This window comes from Thunnus maccoyii, chromosome 22 (assembly GCF_910596095.1).
Source record: "Thunnus maccoyii chromosome 22, fThuMac1.1, whole genome shotgun sequence".
Lineage (NCBI taxonomy): Eukaryota > Metazoa > Chordata > Actinopteri > Scombriformes > Scombridae > Thunnus > Thunnus maccoyii.
Genome location: NC_056554.1, coordinates 464,373 through 490,940, shown reverse-complemented (window position 1 = coordinate 490,940; position 26,568 = coordinate 464,373). Strand labels below are relative to the sequence as shown.

The following is a 26,568-nucleotide window of genomic DNA, read 5'->3' as shown; positions in this document are numbered from 1 at the left end:
TACTTCATCTTTGCTCTCTTACTTTTGATATCCATCTTGAAACTTCATCTTAGACTACATCTACATCTACTACATCTTGGATGACTTCATAATGTTTAAATTGCAGGTCACTATTCCTCCTTAGTTGATGTAGCAACTCTGATTTCAGTTTGATTGCTGAGTTTTATCATATAAGTAATGAACACTGGATGATCTGCCACAGTTACTTAGGTTACTTAGTTGCCCTCACAATGTTGACTCACTGCAAGACAGAACAACAACTTTTGACAACTGGAAATTTTTATTTACATAAAGTGCTTCAAAAGTATAAAAGCCAAAGCAGCTATAATTGCGCAAAATCACAATATCTTACTATGTCCCACTGCTGTCTCAGATTTCTATCATCATTGGCTGACAGAGGTGAGCATCTGTACTTCCTCCACATAGGAATTCCAATAGGGGCGGTTCACTGTAGGCTAAGTTAACAGCTGAGAGGTGTTACTTATACTCTGCCCCCTAAACTGTTAGAAATTTTTTTCAGTTTAATGCATCCCAACACAACACCATAAATGACCATAGAGATCAATCAACTCCTCTCTGACACAGTTTCAGTAAACACAAAACAGAACATGACTGCTTGCTAGAATAAATATTATTTATATAAATATAAATTTAAATATTGCATATATATTAGCAATTTTGCTTGCTGTCAGTTTAAAAGATCAATAAACCAAACAGTTGAGACTCAGTTTTCATTGCACTGCTCAGACATCAATGGATGACCTAATCTGAGGCCTGCTGATCCTCATCTGTGGAAAGAAAAAAAAGCACAGAAATAATTGTTGAGTTCAGAAAAACTTCAGTGTGGTCAAACAGCACTAAACACTGATCTTCTCTGCTTTTGTGGATGTGCACTGACCAGCTGGTTGGAGGAGATGTCCCTGTGGGGTAGGGCTGGGCTGGCAAACTGTGGGTGTTCAATGTTAGAAAATGGAGTATTGTGTCTGGGTGCTGTTTGTGATGATGGTCGAGTCGGCTGGTAGACAGGTACAGGTTGTCTGTAATCACCTGGGTCCTCTCTGTGGCTGGCTGATTCATCATTTGTAAAAGAAGGGTTTCTGTAATCTCCTAAAAATAGCACAACCAGAAGGGGTCATGGGAGAATCACATGCATTCCTCCTGAATCAATTCCAGTTTACTGTAAAGTAATGCAAAAATGACCAACTTACAGATCTAAAATTTCTTTGGCAGTTTGAGGATACTTAAGGATACTAGTTTTCATGAAATGCACACAGAATCCCAGTTTTCATTTGCCATTGTATGGTCATTTCGGAACAATACAAAATCACAACTCAAGGTTCACTCAATTTCTCCCAGGAGCTTTCAACTGCAGTTAAGTCATCTGCCTGAAACAGATTAGGTTTTCCCGGGGTGACCTTTCACACTCAGTGAGTTTTGGTAATTTGATTAATTGTAATCTGGGCAGTAGGGGAATATTCACCACTTTAGTACAATATCAACACACATAAGTAGCCTTATGTCAAGAGCCTTAAGTTGAGTCCTACTTTTCCACCTGATTTTGAGGCCCTGTTCTGTAAAGGGTCCCTGGGTCTAGTTCCAAAACTTTCATTATTTCAGCTGATCCAGTGCCTACATGTTGCACACATCTACATTTATTGGTGTTTAATCAAGCAAAACTACAGCTGTGCAATATTTCAGTGTAGGAACATTTTACACAATGTACAGAGGGGAGAAGAACAGCGGGGATATTCAGGGCCCAGCAGCTCATTTTGCCCCGGGGCCATGTAAATCTGGCCATGGATTCATCACCCACTGTTGGCAGCAGAAATGTCAGAGACCAACACTGGTAGAGCTAAGTGGATAAATATGACTTTTGTAATATGGGTGAACTGATTTGTAAATGCTTTTAAGGGAAACTAACTAACTAATGGGGAAAACTTTTGAAATTGGTCCAGTATTGAGTGAGAGCACTGCAGCAGGCAGCCACATAATGTAATCCTTCGGGGCAATTGCACCCTGTCAATGTACGCCCACTAAAAGTGCTTGTTTTTGCCACTGACAGGCTCAGATTGTTGTTTTAAGTGTCTGACAACATTATGGAAAGGACCATACAGAGAAAATAAAACATTCTTCTTTACTTTTTGGTTGATCTGGTCTGTTTGTTAACAATCTTATCAAGTCTCGCTCAAAGAGAAGTCTTGTTCTCGCCAGAGTTGAGTTGTTGTCAAAATCAGCTAAATATTCAGCCATGACGAAGTTGGAGAGAGGGGTGCCAGGAGGAGTTTGTTGTGTTGGAGTACAGAAAGCATAGCTTAGTGTTATCTAAAAGATTCATGGCTGTCATGGCTGAATATTTAGCTGATTTCGATAACAACACAACTCTCGCAAGATTTCAGGGCAAGACTTCTCCTTGAGTGAGACTTGGTTAGACACAATAATAAACAGACCAGATTGAGCGAAAGGTAGGTTGAAAAATACGAAAGTTTCCCTTTAAGCTGCACAAATCTGTATGACAGTGCTTTAAATAAAACAAAACTTACAAAAATAAAGTTTTATTTATTAATGAAAAGGTAGCTGCTACACCAGAGGAGAGGAAATAAAAATTGTACTTCACCATTGCCTCCAAAATGTAGGTATGACTGTGTATGTGTAAATGACACTTACCAGAATTATATGTGTCAGCCGAGCTGTTTGATCTGGACCACTCAACGTCCTCATTCAGCCACTGGTTCACCAGCTTCTTTTTAATGTCTCTTCTCCTGCACACACAAGGCAACTTTTTTATCATTTCAGCTTTCATTATAAAAGGTGTGCAGAAAATGTTCATCATCCCCATGGTATCAAAGTTCTTTTTTCTTTTTCTTTCTTTCTTTTTTTTTAAAACTGAGAAACAGCTTTAGATTTGTGGTAACAGTATTGGCCAGTGTATTTTTTTCATTAACTAAATACTACAGCAACAATGGAGTAGAACTAATGGTTAATTGATTATAATCTTACAGTTAAGTCCAATCAATAAATGTTTACTAGTATCTTGAATCCATTTCAAGAACATTCTCTAAAAATCAAGTAGTAAAATCTATGGTGTACTATGTAATTGCTGCATAAAACTGATACTGCAGACTGCTTTTCACACAGTGAAAAAAAATTGAAATAGACTTAGTTTTAGTGACACGTTATAATAACTTTATGGTAAAAGTTATACAGATTATCTGGACTATACAAGTATACAGTACAAATAAAGTCTGACTGGGGTTGTTTATGTTCGAAATTTCTCTGAAAGAGAAGAAATATCAAACTGTTGCATTAGCTTAATTAGTCCAGTTATTTAAATATTTTTTACAATCGAAATCTGGAGAAACAGCTTTCAGTGCTCTCCTACTGTAGAGTATCACATTTCTGATAACAGACAATAATGCTAGATTTCAACTCACCGTGTTTGCTTATGTTTGTTGATCAGCACGTATGCGGTCAAGGCTCCCACAGTCACGATGAGACAAGCAAGGGTCACACTTAACCCAACATAGAAAGCAGTCCTCTGTATAGGCAGTCGACAGTCATTACCCAAATACCAAGTGTCATTCACATTTTGACACCTGAAACAACAGAGGCAGGACAAAGTTAAACAACAGTGAACGACATGTCCAATAAGGCAGCAGCTCTAATAAACTTTTACTACTAAAAAAAAAAATAGAAGCAAAATAAAATCAATAATAAAAATAACATGCAAAGATTAAATATTCTTAGTAAGTCTATCTCATAAACTCATTTTGAAGGCTTTTAGTTAGGTCTGTTTTGTTATGTTATGAATGCATCAGGAGTCAGTGATAGCTTGAAGCTATTGCCAGTGGATTGTGAATGAAACACCATTTTCGTCATTTCAATGTCCAAGTGTTCTAAGCATCAAGCATGAGGCAAATATTTTCCCAGTAAGGAAATAGTTAAAAAAAATGGAAACGTACTGGGAAGGGAAAACCTGTAAATGTTTATCAAAATGTGTCTTCTTTGATACTATGACTGGGGAGCACCATACTTTGAAATGTTCATATTCTACTTACAGTGGCTTTAATAGATTATGATTAAGGGCTGAATATTGAAAAGAATGCATGTTACTCTATGCTCTAAATTATTTACAAATTAAATTACTTATAGAGTCACAGGATCACAGATCACACTGCTATACTTTAAAAATAATCTGTTTTTGCCACGGCAGATAGATACTCACTTTATGACCCCACAGAAAGGGCCCTTACATGTTTGTTATAAAACAATTGGGAGAAAGATTTATGGACTGAAATATCAGACCCTCTTTGGATGAAATTCATACACTATGTCCATATACATGCAAAGCATTGTGGTTACAATTTAAAATAGTACATTGTCTCAGTTTGGACTGAATAAGTTGAAGTGTCAAGACGTTTTGGGGGTTTTAGTTCTTGTCCCTAAATAAGTGTTGTGCACCCTTTTGGCCACTAGAGGGAAATACACAACAACAAATCCTGGTATTTATGATTTATGCCTACTAACCATTATCCTTCTATAATATGTAACTGTTGGTCATCTTTAGTTCATGTCTTATGACTATTTAACTTTGTGATAAATGTGTTGATTCTACTTTTTTTTTTACCAATAAATTAACGAAACTACACTGATACTTGTTGAAATAAAAAACAGTCTATAAGTATTCTGTCAACCAAACTACAGCAGTAAGTCTGGTCAAACTCCACATGCAGGCAGGAATTGTATCCATAGATTAATTAGCACTGTATATACTGTCTGACTTTGTTCCAGGAACCCAGCTGGCGAGCCCCGAAGTCAGTTCACACAATTCGGTTTGTACAGGAAGTATTTAGGCAGCAAGTATGTTCACAAGCTGGTATCACCTGCATGTGTGTCGAGTCAAGCATGCAGGTTTGTAGAAGTACTGAACAATCTCACCAGAGCGAGCAAATCAGAGTTTGTACAGCTACATTAAGCCCCCCAAAAAGCCCTACCTCCCCTTAAAGTAACCTACTCAGTTACTTTGCCAGAGTACTCAAGTGGCTTTGTAGCACTGTTTAAAGTTGTAACGCTTCCATCTTGATCAGTTGCAGTCAGCACGACAGTATGCAAAACTGTCAATGTGTGAGTGCAAGGCTGTATAATTTCCTGGAAGCAGTGCATGCCAATGAAGACCATACTGAACTTTGAAAAGTATAGGTTCAAATGATTTGTTTGTTCATTTCTTTGCAGCACAGATGTGAGGCAGGTATTGCATGGGTGTGGGGAATCAGAAAAAATGCTATTGTTTTTTTTATCAGATGATTATACAAAAAAGTTCATTAAAGTTTTAGAAAGCATGGCCAACTTACTCGCAAAGAGGTCCAATATCCCTGTACACTCTGCAGTTTCCGTTGTTGTAGCATGTTTTAGGATGTGAATGGTGACTGTTACATACAGTCACACACGTAATTGCTCCATCAACAGACACAGCTTCATAATACTTGCCATGTTCTGGATCATCCACAAACCTTTGACAAACAGCTGGAGGAATGAGAGGAAGAAGGAGAAAAACAAAGACATGAAGAGTTCAATAAGCTCACTGTCTATTCCAGCTTTTTCATATATACATGTACACTCGGTGCCTGCAGTGGTGTGCCTGTCAACCAGTTCCGGTGTTGATTCAAACATTGACCACAATGTCCCATTTGAACGCTTTAAATATTTAGTGGCAGCACACGATTTTCTGTTTGGGGATGCTGGCTCTTTATGATGGCGAGCAGGTGTACCTAACAATGAAGCCACATAAACCACACATACATTTTATTGTCCCTTCTTAAAACCACACTTAATTGATCAATATTTTCACATTAGCAGTGAATCAAATGACTATGTGTATTAGGAAAGGAATTTGTCATAACGCTGACCCTACAGAGAATTATCACCAACCCTTTGGCTTTAAGGCGGGAATGACAAATCACTTCTGGCTCATATTTTTTTGAACATGAAGTGCTGAGCAGTTTTGTTTAGTTCAATTAAAAGATTCATGATCACTGACTATGCAGTTCACTTGTTTGTTTTTTTAAGCTGAGCAGTTGTATCAGGGTTCAAATGTACTGTACATTGGCACAAACATCAGTAAGTGAATGCATCAGAATTATGGGAATGCATGTTTCTGTTGGTTTTGCTGCCTTTCTGTAAGCTTTTAATCATTTGAGAAAATCACTTACTCGTGTCACAGTGCTAAGGTGCAAGAGGGCCAGAAAAATATGATATGAAAAAGAAGTGTGCAGAACTTTCTTTTTACATAATAAGCTTTTAAGCAGGAAGTAAAAAAAAAGTAAATCCCAGCTGAGCAGACAACTGTGCTTTCAGTCACCAATGCTAAAAACTACTGTGATGCTTCAGTACAAGTTCAGCTTGAGGATCCAGTGTTATGATTTGTTCATTTGGTCATTCATGTACTTGACATTGGTTTTGGCTCTCATATTTCTTGATTTTCAGCCACAGAAGGCAACTGTTTTCAGAAAAAATGTCTTTCAAGCTACCTGCCTAGTACCAATGTTATTTGACAGACAATGTTACTTTTAAAAAAGAAGTTCAAGTATCTAGCACATCTACAGAGACCAAACTAGAGCTAAAAGGAGAGTAATTATTAGATGTAAATTCATCAGGTGAGCAGAAACACGACTCCAAATTAATGCTAATGTTGCTCCATGTTTGCTAGATGTGTAAGAAGGCAACTGTTTGCTAACAACTTATAAGGCTAAAATATACGGTTGTAGATTTGTCAGTGGCCAATATCTATTAAATCAATTAATGGAGTTTATTGCCCAAAACTTTCAACACTTAAGAGTGAGTTTCAAACAACAACAACAGGAGGAATTGAGAGAGGGATTGGGTGCAGAGTAAGTCAAAAACCAAGGGTGGATTTCATGAAAAGCACACACACACACACACACACACACACACACACACACACACACACACACACACACACACACACACACACACACACACACACACATATATAGACACACATGGTGATACTTACATTCCAAATTTAAATCTGTGCCATTCACTGTGGGTTCAGCTGTGATATTGTAAGGACAATCTGAAAATTCAGAAAACAAAAAATAACCTTCCATTATACATGTATATATAGTATGTTATATGATATCAACAGAAAGAATATTCACGGACAGTTTTTGATCAGTAGAAAAGGAAAAACATGGAAATTGATCAAGGAGGAAAGTCGATGACAGTCAACACTCCTTGATCGTCTTTGGTCTTCAAGTAGTTCTTGCAAAGCTTTGAGATGTGTTTGGAGTCATTATCCTGCTGCAGTATGAATCATTCTCCACAAAGATGCAAACCAGAGGGTATAGCATGTCTCTGAAGAATGGAGTGGTACTTCTCCTTGGTCAGGGTGTAGTCAATTCAGTGCAGGCGTCTAACTCCAGAGTAGGCAAAATACCCCCAGACAGGAATATTCCCACCACCATGTTTCACTGTTGGTTTGATACATTGGAGTATCATTCTCTCTTATGTTCATCTCTTTACATAGAGCCCTTCTGTTACTGCCATATCTCCAACTGCGATTAATCAGTAAATAGGACTTTTTGCAGTTCTGTTCTGTCCAGTGCCTTCTTTATTTAGCAAATTCTGTATTTGTGTTGAAGTTGCTTTTCTCTCTCTCCAGGAACTAAGCTTGATGTACTGATCTTCTGATGGTGTGGTCACTTTTGGTCTGCCTGATTATGCTTTGGATACAACTGATCGAGTTTCTACAAAGCGTTTTAGAGTTCCATGCACTGCCCCCTTAGAAATCTTTAGTCTAGCCATGATTTGACACTGAGAAAGTCCCTCTTCGCTTAGAATAACAATTTGACTTCTGACACTTTCACTTAGTTCTGATGTCATGTGTCCCTCCATTACAATGCTACTTAGTAAGCAATGATCTGCTGGAAACTTGAGGCACAGCCATATTTATAACAGGTGAACACTGACTGCAAGTTGAGTTACTTGAACGGGCCTCTGATGAGTAGATCAAATTTACCTGAGTGTCACCTGAACGCATGCTTCAATGGAAGGGACACAACTCAAGGAAATCTGACTTTTTGTACAAAGGAGTTAAGTTGGTCAATGCCACAAATTTGCTTAAATTTGATTGCTGACGTAGAAATAGTGCAGAATTTTAAACATTTCTTCTTTATTTTACAACTTCTTGTGTTTTTAATTATTTCTGAGTCTTCAAACTTTCGGATTATTTCCAGATTTATGTGAAAATATTAGAGACTTTCAATGTGATCTCAGACTTTTAGACCCCACTTGTATGTAATTAGGCATTGACTTTCTGTCTTACCTGATGTGCAATGAACAAGTTTGTTAGCAGCCTCCTCAACTGCTTTTAAGTCATCCACATATAGTTCTTCGGCACTGCTGTTGTTTGGAATTGCCAAAACCACATCATGTGTGACACTAACACTGAGGCACAAAGAATTTCATACAATATTAGTACATTTTAAGTTCAGTAGGTGAGATTATTTACTTTTATATATTTACTATTATTCCTATCATTATAGTTGTTTTTTAATTCACCAGTTTCATCAGCCTAAATCACAAAGTGAGGACAGCTTTACCAAATTCATTCAAAATAGTCAGACACTGAGGGAAGACATAAGTAATTAATCAAAACCTATGGATAATTCCACTCACTTTCAACCTGGGCCTTTTCCTAGTTTTTCCCACACTGACTTCTCATGTCAGTTCATTCAGATAACTTTCCACTTGCAAATAAACCCTTTTGGTTTATGCAACATTTACATATATCATATACATCTACATACATACATTTAGAACAAAAAACACTGCAAATACAGAAAATACGAGTTAATATAGTATAGTAATTTAAAAGGGGCTCTCAAGGTGAAGGGACCGCTATGAGGTAAGGCGAGGGTCAAGTGACAAACTGAGGTATCAGTAGTCTACTTTTCAGTAGCAATGTTGTCTGCTTATACAGTTAGAGGGTAACAGTTTCACCTCTCTTTAGTTTTGGAAAAGCAGTAACTTTTCAGTGTCGTTAAATGTAATCGATGCAAACATTTTCAAATTCAAAAAACAAGATTATGGGTGAAACAAACTAAAGACTTATAGCAAACCAAGTATGATATGACATTTCACCCTTCATAAAAAGCCATGCTAAGATAACTTCTAGATAATCTGATTTGAAAAACAACATAAAGGATCACTTCAGTATCTACAATATCTCTTACTTCCTAACTTCTATATTACAATTGTGTTATCCCTCAGATTCTTTAATGTATTGGTCTGCATTACATTTCCACCAGCTCTATTTCAGTCAGCCAACTCACGTGAATAGACTACTATGTACATGTAGAATATATATGACATTAATGTTTGGCATCTAAGCTCTGATGTTGTTGGTACTATACCAACTAAGCCCCCATGGGGACGTAGACTCAGGGCCTACAAATGGATGCTGGAATAGAGATGGTGCTTTTGGAACACTATTTGAACAGCAGCAAGCGACAGCATAGCTTGTGTGAGCAGTGTGGCAGCAGGCAAGCAGCAAAAGTGTGAGCAAAGCACTGGCAACTTAAGTACGCCACTGATTTTAAGGGTGCATTGGATATATGTTGCAGTGAGGGGAGTATGCCATGTGAGTGGAGTAGCAACTTAAGTTAGGCTGCCTGAACGAGCTCACAGGCTTGTGTTTCATTTATTTGCAGTTTTTTTTTTCTATATGCAAAGTACTTGCCGTCAAAATAGTAAAGATCTTTTCTTTATTTGCTTGTGTTTTGTCCATTTGCATGTGTTTTCTAAAGTTGCAGTGCATTGAGTTTTCTCAGGCACTGTAGAAAGCAGCAGTCTGTATAAGCAGTGTTTGTATATCAAACCCCACAGTCTTTTGAAATGTACTTGTGTAAAGAAGGTACTGATATGCTCATCTTGCTGACAAATGCTGACATCACTTGTGGCACCAAAGATCAGCTAACAGCAGACGATAGTCTTCAGGCTTCATAAAAATCTGGCTTTTATCTTCAATATTAAGCTCAAGAGAGATACTGAATTCAAGACTGTGACAAAGGCTGGCCTTTGCTGAATAACTAGAGTTATCCTTTAAAACTAAGATCAAACAGTCTTCTAAAAGTCAGTGTGCAAATGGAAAGTTTGCTTATTGAAGATTAAATTTGTCCCAGTTAATGTGTTGCTACCATCTGAGGCTGCCTACATGCAAAGCTGCCCAGTGCCTAATGTATGTTGACTAGCTAAATTATGTTAATGAATCTTATCAGTATAAGATCTTTAAGGGTGTCTGTTCTCTTCTTACACTTCTGCTCTTGATGTGATACTGTAGATAGCCATAGCGTCAGCTGATAATCTCATCTGAAATAAAAATAAATCAATTAATGGGTGATGTGATCTCTGAATGATCTCTGATTCAGTATCTGGCTTGAAAGGTGTTTGCTTTACCTCTTCCACAGTGTTATCTGAAAATCTGACCGAAGAGTCTCCACGGCTAAGAGAAAAGAACAAGAGAAATTATCTTCCAATAAGGCAACTTTGTGAATTACAGCACCATTATATTAAAATGAGAACATTCATATATAGATAAAGAGGACAATTTATGTGTACACATTATATAGAATAATTGTATAAAGAGGAAAATTTCTGTATACACATTGTATAGAATCATTCAATAATCAATGTTTTGTTCCCGACAGACTGTAAGTACATTACCTGACACTAGTTACCAACACTTCTTTAAAGTTTGCTATCTTCTGTCTCTGGTAATATTCCTCCATCTGAAATAGTACGAACATAACATAACGATTTGGACTGATGTGTTAGACAGCACTCTCCACCACCATCATCACCAAGTGAGGGAATATCTTTTTGAAGAATGGTGTTCATTCCTCCAGAACAGTCCAGAGACTTGTAGACTCCATGCCAAGACTGAGGAACAACATTCTTCAAAAATATATTATATAGAATATAGAATATACAATAGAAATCACCTTTATCATAAGATACAGGTGATGAGTCAGAACAGCTTTGTATTGATTTGCAGTGACCCTTCCCTCTGAGGGGACAAGTTGACCCAAACCATGCCAGCAAAATGCCCCCCACAGCATAACAGAGCCACCAGATAAGATCCCCTCACTGTACAGGTCAAGCATTCAGATATGTAACAGTTTTTCCTTTCATTTGTCACCCGTCTGTATTAATTTATGATAGTCATTAAAGTTGAACTGAACATGTGCATCCAGAATGCAGAATAATTTTAAATATGATTACTACCTAAATCAAAACAAAACATATTTCCCTCTATAGCTTTTTTTCAAGTCACCACACAACTCATCTCTTGCCATAGGAAGTAGTTGCGTAGTGATGGTGATGAACCCACATCATTGCAACATACTGCAATATTCATTTGATGGCATAGAGGTCACTGTATCTTGGAATTATAGACTGAATGTTAAAAAATGCTTGCTAATATAGAATACAGTGTTCCCTGAATTCAAAAAAAGATTCCAGTACCTACATTAATTGAAATAACTAATTCATTTCATTTACCCGCTCAGTGAAGTTTGCCACAAACTCTTTGTATACAGCTGATGTTTTGTCGTCATAGCTTTCATCATATTTCTGATTGATCACCACGTTAACCACGACTGACCTGTTGAGTTTATCTGAAAAGAGAATCAAACATATTAGAGACCATGGATGAAAAATTTAGAAAAACTGGTTAAAAACTGTGCTCAGAAAATTGAAAAAACAGAGCTTGCAAGAGATCAACAGTATTAGTTAATGTAAATGTACCTGGCTCAACTGTATCAACAAATTGGCAAAAACTTCCACTAAACCCAGGGAGGCATGTACAGTTGAATCCATTAAAATATCCTCCATTTTGGCAGGGTCCTGCTGTTGAGATTGGTCGAGTGGTTGTTTGAATTGTTGTCATGGTAGGTGTTGTTGGTGGTGTAATTGTTGAACCAACTGATTCAGATGCAGGCTCAGAAGTAAGTATTTCAGATGGACTGGTTGATTCAGACACCAAGGTGGTCTCAGAAGGACTGGAAGTTACTGTGTCAGTGGGACTGGTTTGTTCGGGTACGGAAGTGGTCTCGAAGGGTGTAGATGTTGCATCAGTGGAAATGGTTGGTTCAGGTGCTGATGTTATCTCTACAGGCTGAGATGTTACTGAATCAGTTGGACCAGTTGAATCAGATGATGGCTCAGAAGTTAGTATTTCAGATGGACTGGTTGATTCAGACACCAAGGTGGTCTCAGAAGGACTGGAAGTTACTCTGTCAGTGGGAGTGGTTTGTTCGGATACGGAAGTGGTCTCGAAGGGTGCAGATGTTGCATCAGTGGAACTGGTTGGATCAGGTGCTGATGTTGTCTCTGCATGCTCAGATGTTACTGAATCAGTTGGACCAGTTGAGTCAGATACAGGCTCAGAAGTAAGTATTTCAGATGGACTGGTTAGTTCAGGTACCAAGGTGGTCTCAGAAGGACTGGAAGTTACTGTGTCAGTGGGACTGGTTTGTTCGGGTACGGAAGTGGTCTCGAAGGGTGTAGATGTTGCATCAGTGGAAATGGTTGGTTCAGGTGCTGATGTTATCTCTACAGGCTGAGATGTTACTGAATCAGTTGGACCAGTTGAATCAGATGATGGCTCAGAAGTTAGTATTTCAGATGGACTGGTTGATTCAGACACCAAGGTGGTCTCAGAAGGACTGGAAGTTACTCTGTCAGTGGGAGTGGTTTGTTCGGATACGGAAGTGGTCTCGAAGGGTGCAGATGTTGCATCAGTGGAACTGGTTGGATCAGGTGCTGATGTTGTCTCTGCATGCTCAGATGTTACTGAATCAGTTGGACCAGTTGAGTCAGATACAGGCTCTGAAGTTAGTATTTCAGATGGACTGGTTAGTTCAGGTACCAAGGTGGTCTCAGAATTCCCAGAAGTCATTGTGTCAGTGGGACTGGTTTGTTCAGGTAGTGAGGTGGTCTCTGAGGGTGCAGATGTTACATCAATGGAAGTGGTTGGTTCAGGTGCAGATGTTGTGTCTGCAGTCTCAGTTGTTACTGAATCAGTTGAAGCAGTTGATTCAGATGCAGGCTCAGAAGTTAGGATTTCAGATGGACTGGTTGATTCAGACACCAAGGTGGTCTCAGAAGGACTGGAAGTTACTGTGTCAGTGGGACTGGTTTCTTCGGATACGGAAGTGGTCTCGAAGGGTGCAGATGTTGCATCAGTGGAACTGGTTGGATCAGGTGCTGATGTTGTCTCTGCAGGCTCAGATGTTACTGAATCAGTTTGACCAGTTGAGTCAGATACAGGCTCAGAAGTTAGTATTTCAGATGGACTGGTTAGTTCAGGTACCAAGGTGGTCTCAGAATTCCCAGAAGTCATTGTGTCAGTGGGACTGGTTTGTTCAGGTAGTGAGGTGGTCTCTGAGGGTGCAGATGTTACATCAATGGAAGTGGTTGGTTCAGGTGCAGATGTTGTGTCTGCAGTCTCAGTTGTTACTGAATCAGTTGAAGCAGTTGATTCAGATGCAGGCTCAGAAGTTAGGATTTCAGATGGACTGGTTGATTCAGACACCAAGGTGGTCTCAGAAGGACTGGAAGTTACTGTGTCAGTGGGACTGGTTTCTTCGGATACGGAAGTGGTCTCGAAGGGTGCAGATGTTGCATCAGTGGAACTGGTTGGATCAGGTGCTGATGTTGTCTCTGCATGCTCAGATGTTACTGAATCAGTTGGACCAGTTGAGTCAGATACAGGCTCAGAAGTTAGTATTTCAGATGGACTGGTTAGTTCAGGTACCAAGGTGGTCTCAGAATTCCCAGAAGTCATTGTGTCAGTGGGACTGGTTTGTTCAGGTAGTGAGGTGGTTTCTGAGGGTGCAGATGTTACATCAATGGAAGTGGTTGGTTCAGGTGCAGATGTTGTGTCTGCAGTCTCAGTTGTTACTGAATCAGTTGAAGCAGTTGATTCAGATGCAGGCTCAGAAGTTAGGATTTCAGATGGACTGGTTGATTCAGACACCAAGGTGGTCTCAGAAGGACTGGAAGTTACTGTGTCAGTGGGACTGGTTTCTTCGGATACGGAAGTGGTCTCGAAGGGTGCAGATGTTGCATCAGTGGAACTGGTTGGATCAGGTGCTGATGTTGTCTCTGCAGGCTCAGATGTTACTGAATCAGTTGGACCAGTTGAGTCAGATACAGGCTCAGAAGTTAGTATTTCAGATGGACTGGTTAGTTCAGGTACCAAGGTGGTCTCAGAATTCCCAGAAGTCATTGTGTCAGTGGGACTGGTTTGTTCAGGTAGTGAGGTGGTCTCTGAGGGTGCAGATGTTACATCAATGGAAGTGGTTGGTTCAGGTGCAGATGTTGTGTCTGCAGTCTCAGTTGTTACTGAATCAGTTGAAGCAGTTGATTCAGATGCAGGCTCAGAAGTTAGGATTTCAGATGGACTGGTTGATTCAGACACCAAGGTGGTCTCAGAAGGACTGGAAGTTACTGTGTCAGTGGGACTGGTTTCTTCGGATACGGAAGTGGTCTCGAAGGGTGCAGATGTTGCATCAGTGGAACTGGTTGGATCAGGTGCTGATGTTGTCTCTGCAGGCTCAGATGTTACTGAATCAGTTTGACCAGTTGAGTCAGATACAGGCTCTGAAGTTAGTATTTCAGATTGACTGGTTAGTTCAGGTACCAAGGTGGTCTCAGAATTCCCAGAAGTCATTGTGTCAGTGGGACTGGTTTGTTCAGGTAGTGAGGTGGTCTCTGAGGGTGCAGATGTTACATCAATGGAAGTGGTTGGTTCAGGTGCAGATGTTGTGTCTGCAGTCTCAGTTGTTACTGAATCAGTTGAAGCAGTTGATTCAGATGCAGGCTCAGAAGTTAGGATTTCAGATGGACTGGTTGATTCAGACACCAAGGTGGTCTCAGAAGGACTGGAAGTTACTGTGTCAGTGGGGCTGGTTTCTTCGGATACGGAAGTGGTCTCGAAGGGTGCAGATGTTGCATCAGTGGAACTGGTTGGATCAGGTGCTGATGTTGTCTCTGCAGGCTCAGATGTTACTGAATCAGTTTGACCAGTTGAGTCAGATACAGGCTCTGAAGTTAGTATTTCAGATGGACTGGTTAGTTCAGGTACCAAGGTGGTCTCAGAATTCCCAGAAGTCATTGTGTCAGTGGGACTGGTTTGTTCAGGTAGTGAGGTGGTCTCTGAGGGTGCAGATGTTACATCAATGGAAGTGGTTGGTTCAGGTGCAGATGTTGTGTCTGCAGTCTCAGTTGTTACTGAATCAGTTGAAGCAGTTGATTCAGATGCAGGCTCAGAAGTTAGGATTTCAGATGGACTGGTTGATTCAGACACCAAGGTGGTCTCAGAAGGACTGGAAGTTACTGTGTCAGTGGGACTGGTTTCTTCGGATACGGAAGTGGTCTCGAAGGGTGCAGATGTTGCATCAGTGGAACTGGTTGGATCAGGTGCTGATGTTGTCTCTGCAGGCTCAGATGTTACTGAATCAGTTTGACCAGTTGAGTCAGATACAGGCTCTGAAGTTAGTATTTCAGATGGACTGGTTAGTTCAGTTACCAAGGTGGTTTCAGAATTCCCAGAAGTCATTGTGTCAGTGGGACTGGTTTGTTCAGGTAGTGAGGTGGTCTCTGAGGGTGCAGATGTTACATCAATGGAAGTGGTTGGTTCAGGTGCAGATGTTGTGTCTGCAGTCTCAGTTGTTACTGAATCAGTTGAAGCAGTTGATTCAGATGCAGGCTCAGAAGTTAGGATTTCAGATGGACTGGTTGATTCAGACACCAAGGTGGTCTCAGAAGGACTGGAAGTTACTGTGTCAGTGGGACTGGTTTCTTCGGATACGGAAGTGGTCTCGAAGGGTGCAGATGTTGCATCAGTGGAACTGGTTGGATCAGGTGCTGATGTTGTCTCTGCAGGCTCAGATGTTACTGAATCAGTTTGACCAGTTGAGTCAGATACAGGCTCAGAAGTTAGTATTTCAGATGGACTGGTTAGTTCAGGTACCAAGGTGGTCTCAGAATTCCCAGAAGTCATTGTGTCAGTGGGACTGGTTTGTTCAGGTAGTGAGGTGGTCTCTGAGGGTGCAGATGTTACATCAATGGAAGTGGTTGGTTCAGGTGCAGATGTTGTGTCTGCAGTCTCAGTTGTTACTGAATCAGTTGAAGCAGTTGATTCAGATGCAGGCTCAGAAGTTAGGATTTCAGATGGACTGGTTGATTCAGACACCAAGGTGGTCTCAGAAGGACTGGAAGTTACTGTGTCAGTGGGACTGGTTTCTTCGGATACGGAAGTGGTCTCGAAGGGTGCAGATGTTGCATCAGTGGAACTGGTTGGATCAGGTGCTGATGTTGTCTCTGCATGCTCAGATGTTACTGAATCAGTTTGACCAGTTGAGTCAGATACAGGCTCTGAAGTTAGTATTTCAGATGGACTGGTTAGTTCAGGTACCAAGGTGGTCTCAGAATTCCCAGAAGTCATTGTGTCAGTGGGACTGGTTTGTTCAGGTAGTGAGGTGGTCTCTGAGGGTGCAGATGTTACATCAATGGAAGTGGTTGGTTCAGGTGCAGATGTTGTGTCTGCAGTCTCAGTTGTTACTGAATCAGTTGAAGCAGTTGATTCAGATGCAGGCTCAGAAGTTAGGATTTCAGATGGACTGGTTGATTCAGACACCAAGGTGGTCTCAGAAGGACTGGAAGTTACTGTGTCAGTGGGACTGGTTTCTTCGGATACGGAAGTGGTCTCGAAGGGTGCAGATGTTGCATCAGTGGAACTGGTTGGATCAGGTGCTGATGTTGTCTCTGCAGGCTCAGATGTTACTGAATCAGTTTGACCAGTTGAGTCAGATACAGGCTCTGAAGTTAGTATTTCAGATGGACTGGTTAGTTCAGGTACCAAGGTGGTCTCAGAATTCCCAGAAGTCATTGTGTCAGTGGGACTGGTTTGTTCAGGTAGTGAGGTGGTCTCTGAGGGTGCAGATGTTACATCAATGGAAGTGGTTGGTTCAGGTGCAGATGTTGTGTCTGCAGTCTCAGTTGTTACTGAATCAGTTGAAGCAGTTGATTCAGATGCAGGCTCAGAAGTTAGGATTTCAGATGGACTGGTTGATTCAGACACCAAGGTGGTCTCAGAAGGACTGGAAGTTACTGTGTCAGTGGGACTGGTTTCTTCGGATACGGAAGTGGTCTCGAAGGGTGCAGATGTTGCATCAGTGGAACTGGTTGGATCAGGTGCTGATGTTGTCTCTGCAGGCTCAGATGTTACTGAATCAGTTTGACCAGTTGAGTCAGATACAGGCTCTGAAGTTAGTATTTCAGATGGACTGGTTAGTTCAGGTACCAAGGTGGTCTCAGAATTCCCAGAAGTCATTGTGTCAGTGGGACTGGTTTGTTCAGGTAGTGAGGTGGTCTCTGAGGGTGCAGATGTTACATCAATGGAAGTGGTTGGTTCAGGTGCAGATGTTGTGTCTGCAGTCTCAGTTGTTACTGAATCAGTTGAAGCAGTTGATTCAGATGCAGGCTCAGAAGTTAGGATTTCAGATGGACTGGTTGATTCAGACACCAAGGTGGTCTCAGAAGGACTGGAAGTTACTGTGTCAGTGGGACTGGTTTCTTCGGATACGGAAGTGGTCTCGAAGGGTGCAGATGTTGCATCAGTGGAACTGGTTGGATCAGGTGCTGATGTTGTCTCTGCATGCTCAGATGTTACTGAATCAGTTGGACCAGTTGAGTCAGATACAGGCTCAGAAGTTAGTATTTCAGATTGACTGGTTAGTTCAGGTACCAAGGTGGTCTCAGAATTCCCAGAAGTCATTGTGTCAGTGGGACTGGTTTGTTCAGGTAGTGAGGTGGTCTCTGAGGGTGCAGATGTTACATCAATGGAAGTGGTTGGTTCAGGTGCAGATGTTGTGTCTGCAGTCTCAGTTGTTACTGAATCAGTTGAAGCAGTTGATTCAGATGCAGGCTCAGAAGTTAGGATTTCAGATGGACTGGTTGATTCAGACACCAAGGTGGTCTCAGAAGGACTGGAAGTTACTGTGTCAGTGGGACTGGTTTCTTCGGATACGGAAGTGGTCTCGAAGGGTGCAGATGTTGCATCAGTGGAACTGGTTGGATCAGGTGCTGATGTTGTCTCTGCAGGCTCAGATGTTACTGAATCAGTTTGACCAGTTGAGTCAGATACAGGCTCTGAAGTTAGTATTTCAGATTGACTGGTTAGTTCAGGTACCAAGGTGGTCTCAGAATTCCCAGAAGTCATTGTGTCAGTGGGACTGGTTTGTTCAGGTAGTGAGGTGGTCTCTGAGGGTGCAGATGTTACATCAATGGAAGTGGTTGGTTCAGGTGCAGATGTTGTGTCTGCAGTCTCAGTTGTTACTGAATCAGTTGAAGCAGTTGATTCAGATGCAGGCTCAGAAGTTAGGATTTCAGATGGACTGGTTGATTCAGACACCAAGGTGGTCTCAGAAGGACTGGAAGTTACTGTGTCAGTGGGGCTGGTTTCTTCGGATACGGAAGTGGTCTCGAAGGGTGCAGATGTTGCATCAGTGGAACTGGTTGGATCAGGTGCTGATGTTGTCTCTGCAGGCTCAGATGTTACTGAATCAGTTTGACCAGTTGAGTCAGATACAGGCTCTGAAGTTAGGATTTCAGATGGACTGGTTAGTTCAGGTACCAAGGTGGTCTCAGAATTCCCAGAAGTCATTGTGTCAGTGGGACTGGTTTGTTCAGGTAGTGAGGTGGTCTCTGAGGGTGCAGATGTTACATCAATGGAAGTGGTTGGTTCAGGTGCAGATGTTGTGTCTGCAGTCTCAGTTGTTACTGAATCAGTTGAAGCAGTTGATTCAGATGCAGGCTCAGAAGTTAGGATTTCAGATGGACTGGTTGATTCAGACACCAAGGTGGTCTCAGAAGGACTGGAAGTTACTGTGTCAGTGGGACTGGTTTCTTCGGATACGGAAGTGGTCTCGAAGGGTGCAGATGTTGCATCAGTGGAACTGGTTGGATCAGGTGCTGATGTTGTCTCTGCAGGCTCAGATGTTACTGAATCAGTTTGACCAGTTGAGTCAGATACAGGCTCTGAAGTTAGTATTTCAGATGGACTGGTTAGTTCAGGTACCAAGGTGGTCTCAGAATTCCCAGAAGTCATTGTGTCAGTGGGACTGGTTTGTTCAGGTAGTGAGGTGGTCTCTGAGGGTGCAGATGTTACATCAATGGAAGTGGTTGGTTCAGGTGCAGATGTTGTGTCTGCAGTCTCAGTTGTTACTGAATCAGTTGAAGCAGTTGATTCAGATGCAGGCTCAGAAGTTAGGATTTCAGATGGACTGGTTGATTCAGACACCAAGGTGGTCTCAGAAGGACTGGAAGTTACTGTGTCAGTGGGACTGGTTTCTTCGGATACGGAAGTGGTCTCGAAGGGTGCAGATGTTGCATCAGTGGAACTGGTTGGATCAGGTGCTGATGTTGTCTCTGCAGGCTCAGATGTTACTGAATCAGTTGGACCAGTTGAGTCAGATACAGGCTCAGAAGTTAGTATTTCAGATGGACTGGTTAGTTCAGGTACCAAGGTGGTCTCAGAAGGACTGGAAGTTACTGTGTCAGTGGGACTGGTTTGTTCAGGTAGTGAGGTGGTCTCTGAGGGTGCAGATGTTACATCAATGGAAGTGGTTGGTTCAGGTGCAGATGTTGTGTCTGCAGTCTCAGTTGTTACTGAATCAGTTGAAGCAGTTGATTCAGATGCAGGCTCAGAAGTTAGGATTTCAGATGGACTGGTTGATTCAGACACCAAGGTGGTCTCAGAAGGACTGGAAGTTACTGTGTCAGTGGGACTGGTTTCTTCGGATACGGAAGTGGTCTCGAAGGGTGCAGATGTTGCATCAGTGGAACTGGTTGGATCAGGTGCTGATGTTGTCTCTGCAGGCTCAGATGTTACTGAATCAGTTTGACCAGTTGAGTCAGATACAGGCTCTGAAGTTAGTATTTCAGATGGACTGGTTAGTTCAGGTACCAAGGTGGTCTCAGAATTCCCAGAAGTCATTGTGTCAGTGGGACTGGTTTGTTCAGGTAGTGAGGTGGTCTCTGAGGGTGCAGATGTTACATCAATGGAAGTGGTTGGTTCAGGTGCAGATGTTGTGTCTGCAGTCTCAGTTGTTACTGAATCAGTTGAAGCAGTTGATTCAGATGCAGGCTCAGAAGTTAGGATTTCAGATGGACTGGTTGATTCAGACACCAAGGTGGTCTCAGAAGGACTGGAAGTTACTGTGTCAGTGGGACTGGTTTCTTCGGATACGGAAGTGGTCTCGAAGGGTGCAGATGTTGCATCAGTGGAACTGGTTGGATCAGGTGCTGATGTTGTCTCTGCAGGCTCAGATGTTACTGAATCAGTTGGACCAGTTGAGTCAGATACAGGCTCAGAAGTTAGTATTTCAGATGGACTGGTTAGTTCAGGTACCAAGGTGGTCTCAGAATTCCCAGAAGTCATTGTGTCAGTGGGACTGGTTTGTTCAGGTAGTGAGGTGGTCTCTGAGGGTGCAGATGTTACATCAATGGAAGTGGTTGGTTCAGGTGCAGATGTTGTGTCTGCAGTCTCAGTTGTTACTGAATCAGTCGAAGCAGTTGATTCAGATGCAGGCTCAGAAGTTAGGATTTCAGATGGACTGGTTGATTCAGACACCAAGGTGGTCTCAGAAGGACTGGAAGTTACTGTGTCAGTGGGACTGGTTTCTTCGGATACGGAAGTGGTCTCGAAGGGTGCAGATGTTGCATCAGTGGAACTGGTTGGATCAGGTGCTGATGTTGTCTCTGCATGCTCAGATGTTACTGAATCAGTTTGACCAGTTGAGTCAGATACAGGCTCTGAAGTTAGTATTTCAGATGGACTGGTTAGTTCAGGTACCAAGGTGGTCTCAGAATTCCCAGAAGTCATTGTGTCAGTGGGACTGGTTTGTTCAGGTAGTGAGGTGGTCTCTGAGGGTGCAGATGTTACATCAATGGAAGTGGTTGGTTCAGGTGCAGATGTTGTGTCTGCAGTCTCAGTTGTTACTGAATCAGTTGAAGCAGTTGATTCAGATGCAGGCTCAGAAGTTAGGATTTCAGATGGACTGGTTGATTCAGACACCAAGGTGGTCTCAGAAGGACTGGAAGTTACTGTGTCAGTGGGACTGGTTTCTTCGGATACGGAAGTGGTCTCGAAGGGTGCAGATGTTGCATCAGTGGAACTGGTTGGATCAGGTGCTGATGTTGTCTCTGCAGGCTCAGATGTTACTGAATCAGTTGGACCAGTTGAGTCAGATACAGGCTCAGAAGTTAGTATTTCAGATGGACTGGTTAGTTCAGGTACCAAGGTGGTCTCAGAATTCCCAGAAGTCATTGTGTCAGTGGGACTGGTTTGTTCAGGTAGTGAGGTGGTCTCTGAGGGTGCAGATGTTACATCAATGGAAGTGGTTGGTTCAGGTGCAGATGTTGTGTCTGCAGTCTCAGTTGTTACTGAATCAGTCGAAGCAGTTGATTCAGATGCAGGCTCAGAAGTTAGGATTTCAGATGGACTGGTTGATTCAGACACCAAGGTGGTCTCAGAAGGACTGGAAGTTACTGTGTCAGTGGGACTGGTTTCTTCGGATACGGAAGTGGTCTCGAAGGGTGCAGATGTTGCATCAGTGGAACTGGTTGGATCAGGTGCTGATGTTGTCTCTGCATGCTCAGATGTTACTGAATCAGTTGGACCAGTTGAGTCAGATACAGGCTCAGAAGTTAGTATTTCAGATTGACTGGTTAGTTCAGGTACCAAGGTGGTCTCAGAATTCCCAGAAGTCATTGTGTCAGTGGGACTGGTTTGTTCAGGTAGTGAGGTGGTCTCTGAGGGTGCAGATGTTACATCAATGGAAGTGGTTGGTTCAGGTGCAGATGTTGTGTCTGCAGTCTCAGTTGTTACTGAATCAGTTGAAGCAGTTGATTCAGATGCAGGCTCAGAAGTTAGGATTTCAGATGGACTGGTTGATTCAGACACCAAGGTGGTCTCAGAAGGACTGGAAGTTACTGTGTCAGTGGGACTGGTTTCTTCGGATACGGAAGTGGTCTCGAAGGGTGCAGATGTTGCATCAGTGGAACTGGTTGGATCAGGTGCTGATGTTGTCTCTGCAGGCTCAGATGTTACTGAATCAGTTTGACCAGTTGAGTCAGATACAGGCTCTGAAGTTAGTATTTCAGATTGACTGGTTAGTTCAGGTACCAAGGTGGTCTCAGAATTCCCAGAAGTCATTGTGTCAGTGGGACTGGTTTGTTCAGGTAGTGAGGTGGTCTCTGAGGGTGCAGATGTTACATCAATGGAAGTGGTTGGTTCAGGTGCAGATGTTGTGTCTGCAGTCTCAGTTGTTACTGAATCAGTTGAAGCAGTTGATTCAGATGCAGGCTCAGAAGTTAGGATTTCAGATGGACTGGTTGATTCAGACACCAAGGTGGTCTCAGAAGGACTGGAAGTTACTGTGTCAGTGGGGCTGGTTTCTTCGGATACGGAAGTGGTCTCGAAGGGTGCAGATGTTGCATCAGTGGAACTGGTTGGATCAGGTGCTGATGTTGTCTCTGCAGGCTCAGATGTTACTGAATCAGTTTGACCAGTTGAGTCAGATACAGGCTCTGAAGTTAGTATTTCAGATGGACTGGTTAGTTCAGGTACCAAGGTGGTCTCAGAATTCCCAGAAGTCATTGTGTCAGTGGGACTGGTTTGTTCAGGTAGTGAGGTGGTCTCTGAGGGTGCAGATGTTACATCAATGGAAGTGGTTGGTTCAGGTGCAGATGTTGTGTCTGCAGTCTCAGTTGTTACTGAATCAGTTGAAGCAGTTGATTCAGATGCAGGCTCAGAAGTTAGGATTTCAGATGGACTGGTTGATTCAGACACCAAGGTGGTCTCAGAAGGACTGGAAGTTACTGTGTCAGTGGGACTGGTTTCTTCGGATACGGAAGTGGTCTCGAAGGGTGCAGATGTTGCATCAGTGGAACTGGTTGGATCAGGTGCTGATGTTGTCTCTGCAGGCTCAGATGTTACTGAATCAGTTGGACCAGTTGAGTCAGATACAGGCTCAGAAGTTAGTATTTCAGATGGACTGGTTAGTTCAGGTACCAAGGTGGTCTCAGAATTCCCAGAAGTCATTGTGTCAGTGGGACTGGTTTGTTCAGGTAGTGAGGTGGTCTCTGAGGGTGCAGATGTTACATCAATGGAAGTGGTTGGTTCAGGTGCAGATGTTGTGTCTGCAGTCTCAGTTGTTACTGAATCAGTTGAAGCAGTTGATTCAGATGCAGGCTCAGAAGTTAGGATTTCAGATGGACTGGTTGATTCAGACACCAAGGTGGTCTCAGAAGGACTGGAAGTTACTGTGTCAGTGGGACTGGTTTCTTCGGATACGGAAGTGGTCTCGAAGGGTGCAGATGTTGCATCAGTGGAACTGGTTGGATCAGGTGCTGATGTTGTCTCTGCAGGCTCAGATGTTACTGAATCAGTTTGACCAGTTGAGTCAGATACAGGCTCTGAAGTTAGTATTTCAGATTGACTGGTTAGTTCAGGTACCAAGGTGGTCTCAGAATTCCCAGAAGTCATTGTGTCAGTGGGACTGGTTTGTTCAGGTAGTGAGGTGGTCTCTGAGGGTGCAGATGTTACATCAATGGAAGTGGTTGGTTCAGGTGCAGATGTTGTGTCTGCAGTCTCAGTTGTTACTGAATCAGTTGAAGCAGTTGATTCAGATGCAGGCTCAGAAGTTAGGATTTCAGATGGACTGGTTGATTCAGACACCAAGGTGGTCTCAGAAGGACTGGAAGTTACTGTGTCAGTGGGGCTGGTTTCTTCGGATACGGAAGTGGTCTCGAAGGGTGCAGATGTTGCATCAGTGGAACTGGTTGGATCAGGTGCTGATGTTGTCTCTGCAGGCTCAGATGTTACTGAATCAGTTTGACCAGTTGAGTCAGATACAGGCTCTGAAGTTAGTATTTCAGATGGACTGGTTAGTTCAGGTACCAAGGTGGTCTCAGAATTCCCAGAAGTCATTGTGTCAGTGGGACTGGTTTGTTCAGGTAGTGAGGTGGTCTCTGAGGGTGCAGATGTTACATCAATGGAAGTGGTTGGTTCAGGTGCAGATGTTGTGTCTGCAGTCTCAGTTGTTACTGAATCAGTTGAAGCAGTTGATTCAGATGCAGGCTCAGAAGTTAGGATTTCAGATGGACTGGTTGATTCAGACACCAAGGTGGTCTCAGAAGGACTGGAAGTTACTGTGTCAGTGGGACTGGTTTCTTCGGATACGGAAGTGGTCTCGAAGGGTGCAGATGTTGCATCAGTGGAACTGGTTGGATCAGGTGCTGATGTTGTCTCTGCAGGCTCAGATGTTACTGAATCAGTTTGACCAGTTGAGTCAGATACAGGCTCTGAAGTTAGTATTTCAGATGGACTGGTTAGTTCAGGTACCAAGGTGGTCTCAGAATTCCCAGAAGTCATTGTGTCAGTGGGACTGGTTTGTTCAGGTAGTGAGGTGGTCTCTGAGGGTGCAGATGTTACATCAATGGAAGTGGTTGGTTCAGGTGCAGATGTTGTGTCTGCAGTCTCAGTTGTTACTGAATCAGTTGAAGCAGTTGATTCAGATGCAGGCTCAGAAGTTAGGATTTCAGATGGACTGGTTGATTCAGACACCAAGGTGGTCTCAGAAGGACTGGAAGTTACTGTGTCAGTGGGACTGGTTTCTTCGGATACGGAAGTGGTCTCGAAGGGTGCAGATGTTGCATCAGTGGAACTGGTTGGATCAGGTGCTGATGTTGTCTCTGCAGGCTCAGATGTTACTGAATCAGTTGGACCAGTTGAGTCAGATACAGGCTCAGAAGTTAGTATTTCAGATGGACTGGTTAGTTCAGGTACCAAGGTGGTCTCAGAATTCCCAGAAGTCATTGTGTCAGTGGGACTGGTTTGTTCAGGTAGTGAGGTGGTCTCTGAGGGTGCAGATGTTACATCAATGGAAGTGGTTGGTTCAGGTGCAGATGTTGTGTCTGCAGTCTCAGTTGTTACTGAATCAGTTGAAGCAGTTGATTCAGATGCAGGCTCAGAAGTTAGGATTTCAGATGGACTGGTTGATTCAGACACCAAGGTGGTCTCAGAAGGACTGGAAGTTACTGTGTCAGTGGGACTGGTTTCTTCGGATACGGAAGTGGTCTCGAAGGGTGCAGATGTTGCATCAGTGGAACTGGTTGGATCAGGTGCTGATGTTGTCTCTGCAGGCTCAGATGTTACTGAATCAGTTGGACCAGTTGAGTCAGATACAGGCTCAGAAGTTAGTATTTCAGATGGACTGGTTAGTTCAGGTACCAAGGTGGTCTCAGAATTCCCAGAAGTCATTGTGTCAGTGGGACTGGTTTGTTCAGGTAGTGAGGTGGTTTCTGAGGGTGCAGATGTTACATCAATGGAAGTGGTTGGTTCAGGTGCAGATGTTGTGTCTGCAGTCTCAGTTGTTACTGAATCAGTTGAAGCAGTTGATTCAGATGCAGGCTCAGAAGTTAGGATTTCAGATGGACTGGTTGATTCAGACACCAAGGTGGTCTCAGAAGGACTGGAAGTTACTGTGTCAGTGGGACTGGTTTCTTCGGATACGGAAGTGGTCTCGAAGGGTGCAGATGTTGCATCAGTGGAACTGGTTGGATCAGGTGCTGATGTTGTCTCTGCATGCTCAGATGTTACTGAATCAGTTGGACCAGTTGAGTCAGATACAGGCTCTGAAGTTAGTATTTCAGATGGACTGGTTAGTTCAGGTACCAAGGTGGTCTCAGAATTCCCAGAAGTCATTGTGTCAGTGGGACTGGTTTGTTCAGGTAGTGAGGTGGTCTCTGAGGGTGCAGATGTTACATCAATGGAAGTGGTTGGTTCAGGTGCAGATGTTGTGTCTGCAGTCTCAGTTGTTACTGAATCAGTTGAAGCAGTTGATTCAGATGCAGGCTCAGAAGTTAGGATTTCAGATGGACTGGTTGATTCAGACACCAAGGTGGTCTCAGAAGGACTGGAAGTTACTGTGTCAGTGGGAGTGGTTTGTTCGGATACGGAAGTGGTCTTGAAGGGTGCAGATGTTGCATCAGTGGAACTGGTTGGATCAGGTGCTGATGTTGTCTCTGCATGCTCAGATGTTACTGAATCAGTTGGACCAGTTGAGTCAGATGCTGGCTCAGAAGTTAGTATTTCAGATGGGCTGGTTAATTCAGACACCAAGGTGGTTTCAGAAGGCCTGGAAGTTACTGTGTCATTGGGGCTGGTTTGTTCGGGTAATGAGATGGTCTCAGAAGGTTCCGATGTTATGTTGGTGGAACTGGTTGATTCAGGTGCTGATGCTGTCTCAAATGTTACTGAAACAAACAGAAAAGCACAGTTATTCTCCTACATATATGTTTTCTTTGATCATTCAAATGTTCTGTCTAAGGAAAAGTTCATTATATATAATATGAAGGTAATTTTAGCTTCTTTCATGTGCCTGTTGGAAATGCTATCAAAATATCTTTACAGGGAGTCAT

At 42.5% G+C, this 26,568-nt stretch overlaps 1 protein-coding gene across 1 annotated transcript; it reads right to left on the bottom strand.

Annotated features, from left to right (window-relative positions):
- Positions 1 to 302: 302 nt before the first annotated feature.
- On the bottom strand, positions 303 to 26,568 carry LOC121889859 (mucin-17-like). Its single transcript, XM_042402080.1, has 13 exons — positions 26,559 to 26,568; positions 11,824 to 26,403; positions 11,578 to 11,693; positions 10,741 to 10,805; positions 10,474 to 10,519; positions 10,331 to 10,386; positions 8,342 to 8,463; positions 7,031 to 7,090; positions 5,349 to 5,520; positions 3,432 to 3,593; positions 2,665 to 2,759; positions 899 to 1,107; positions 303 to 788 (listed from the first exon to the last, which is right to left on the bottom strand). Exons 1-13 carry the CDS (start codon positions 26,566 to 26,568, stop codon positions 744 to 746), a joined length of 15,738 nt encoding a protein of 5,245 aa, XP_042258014.1. The 3' UTR covers positions 303 to 743.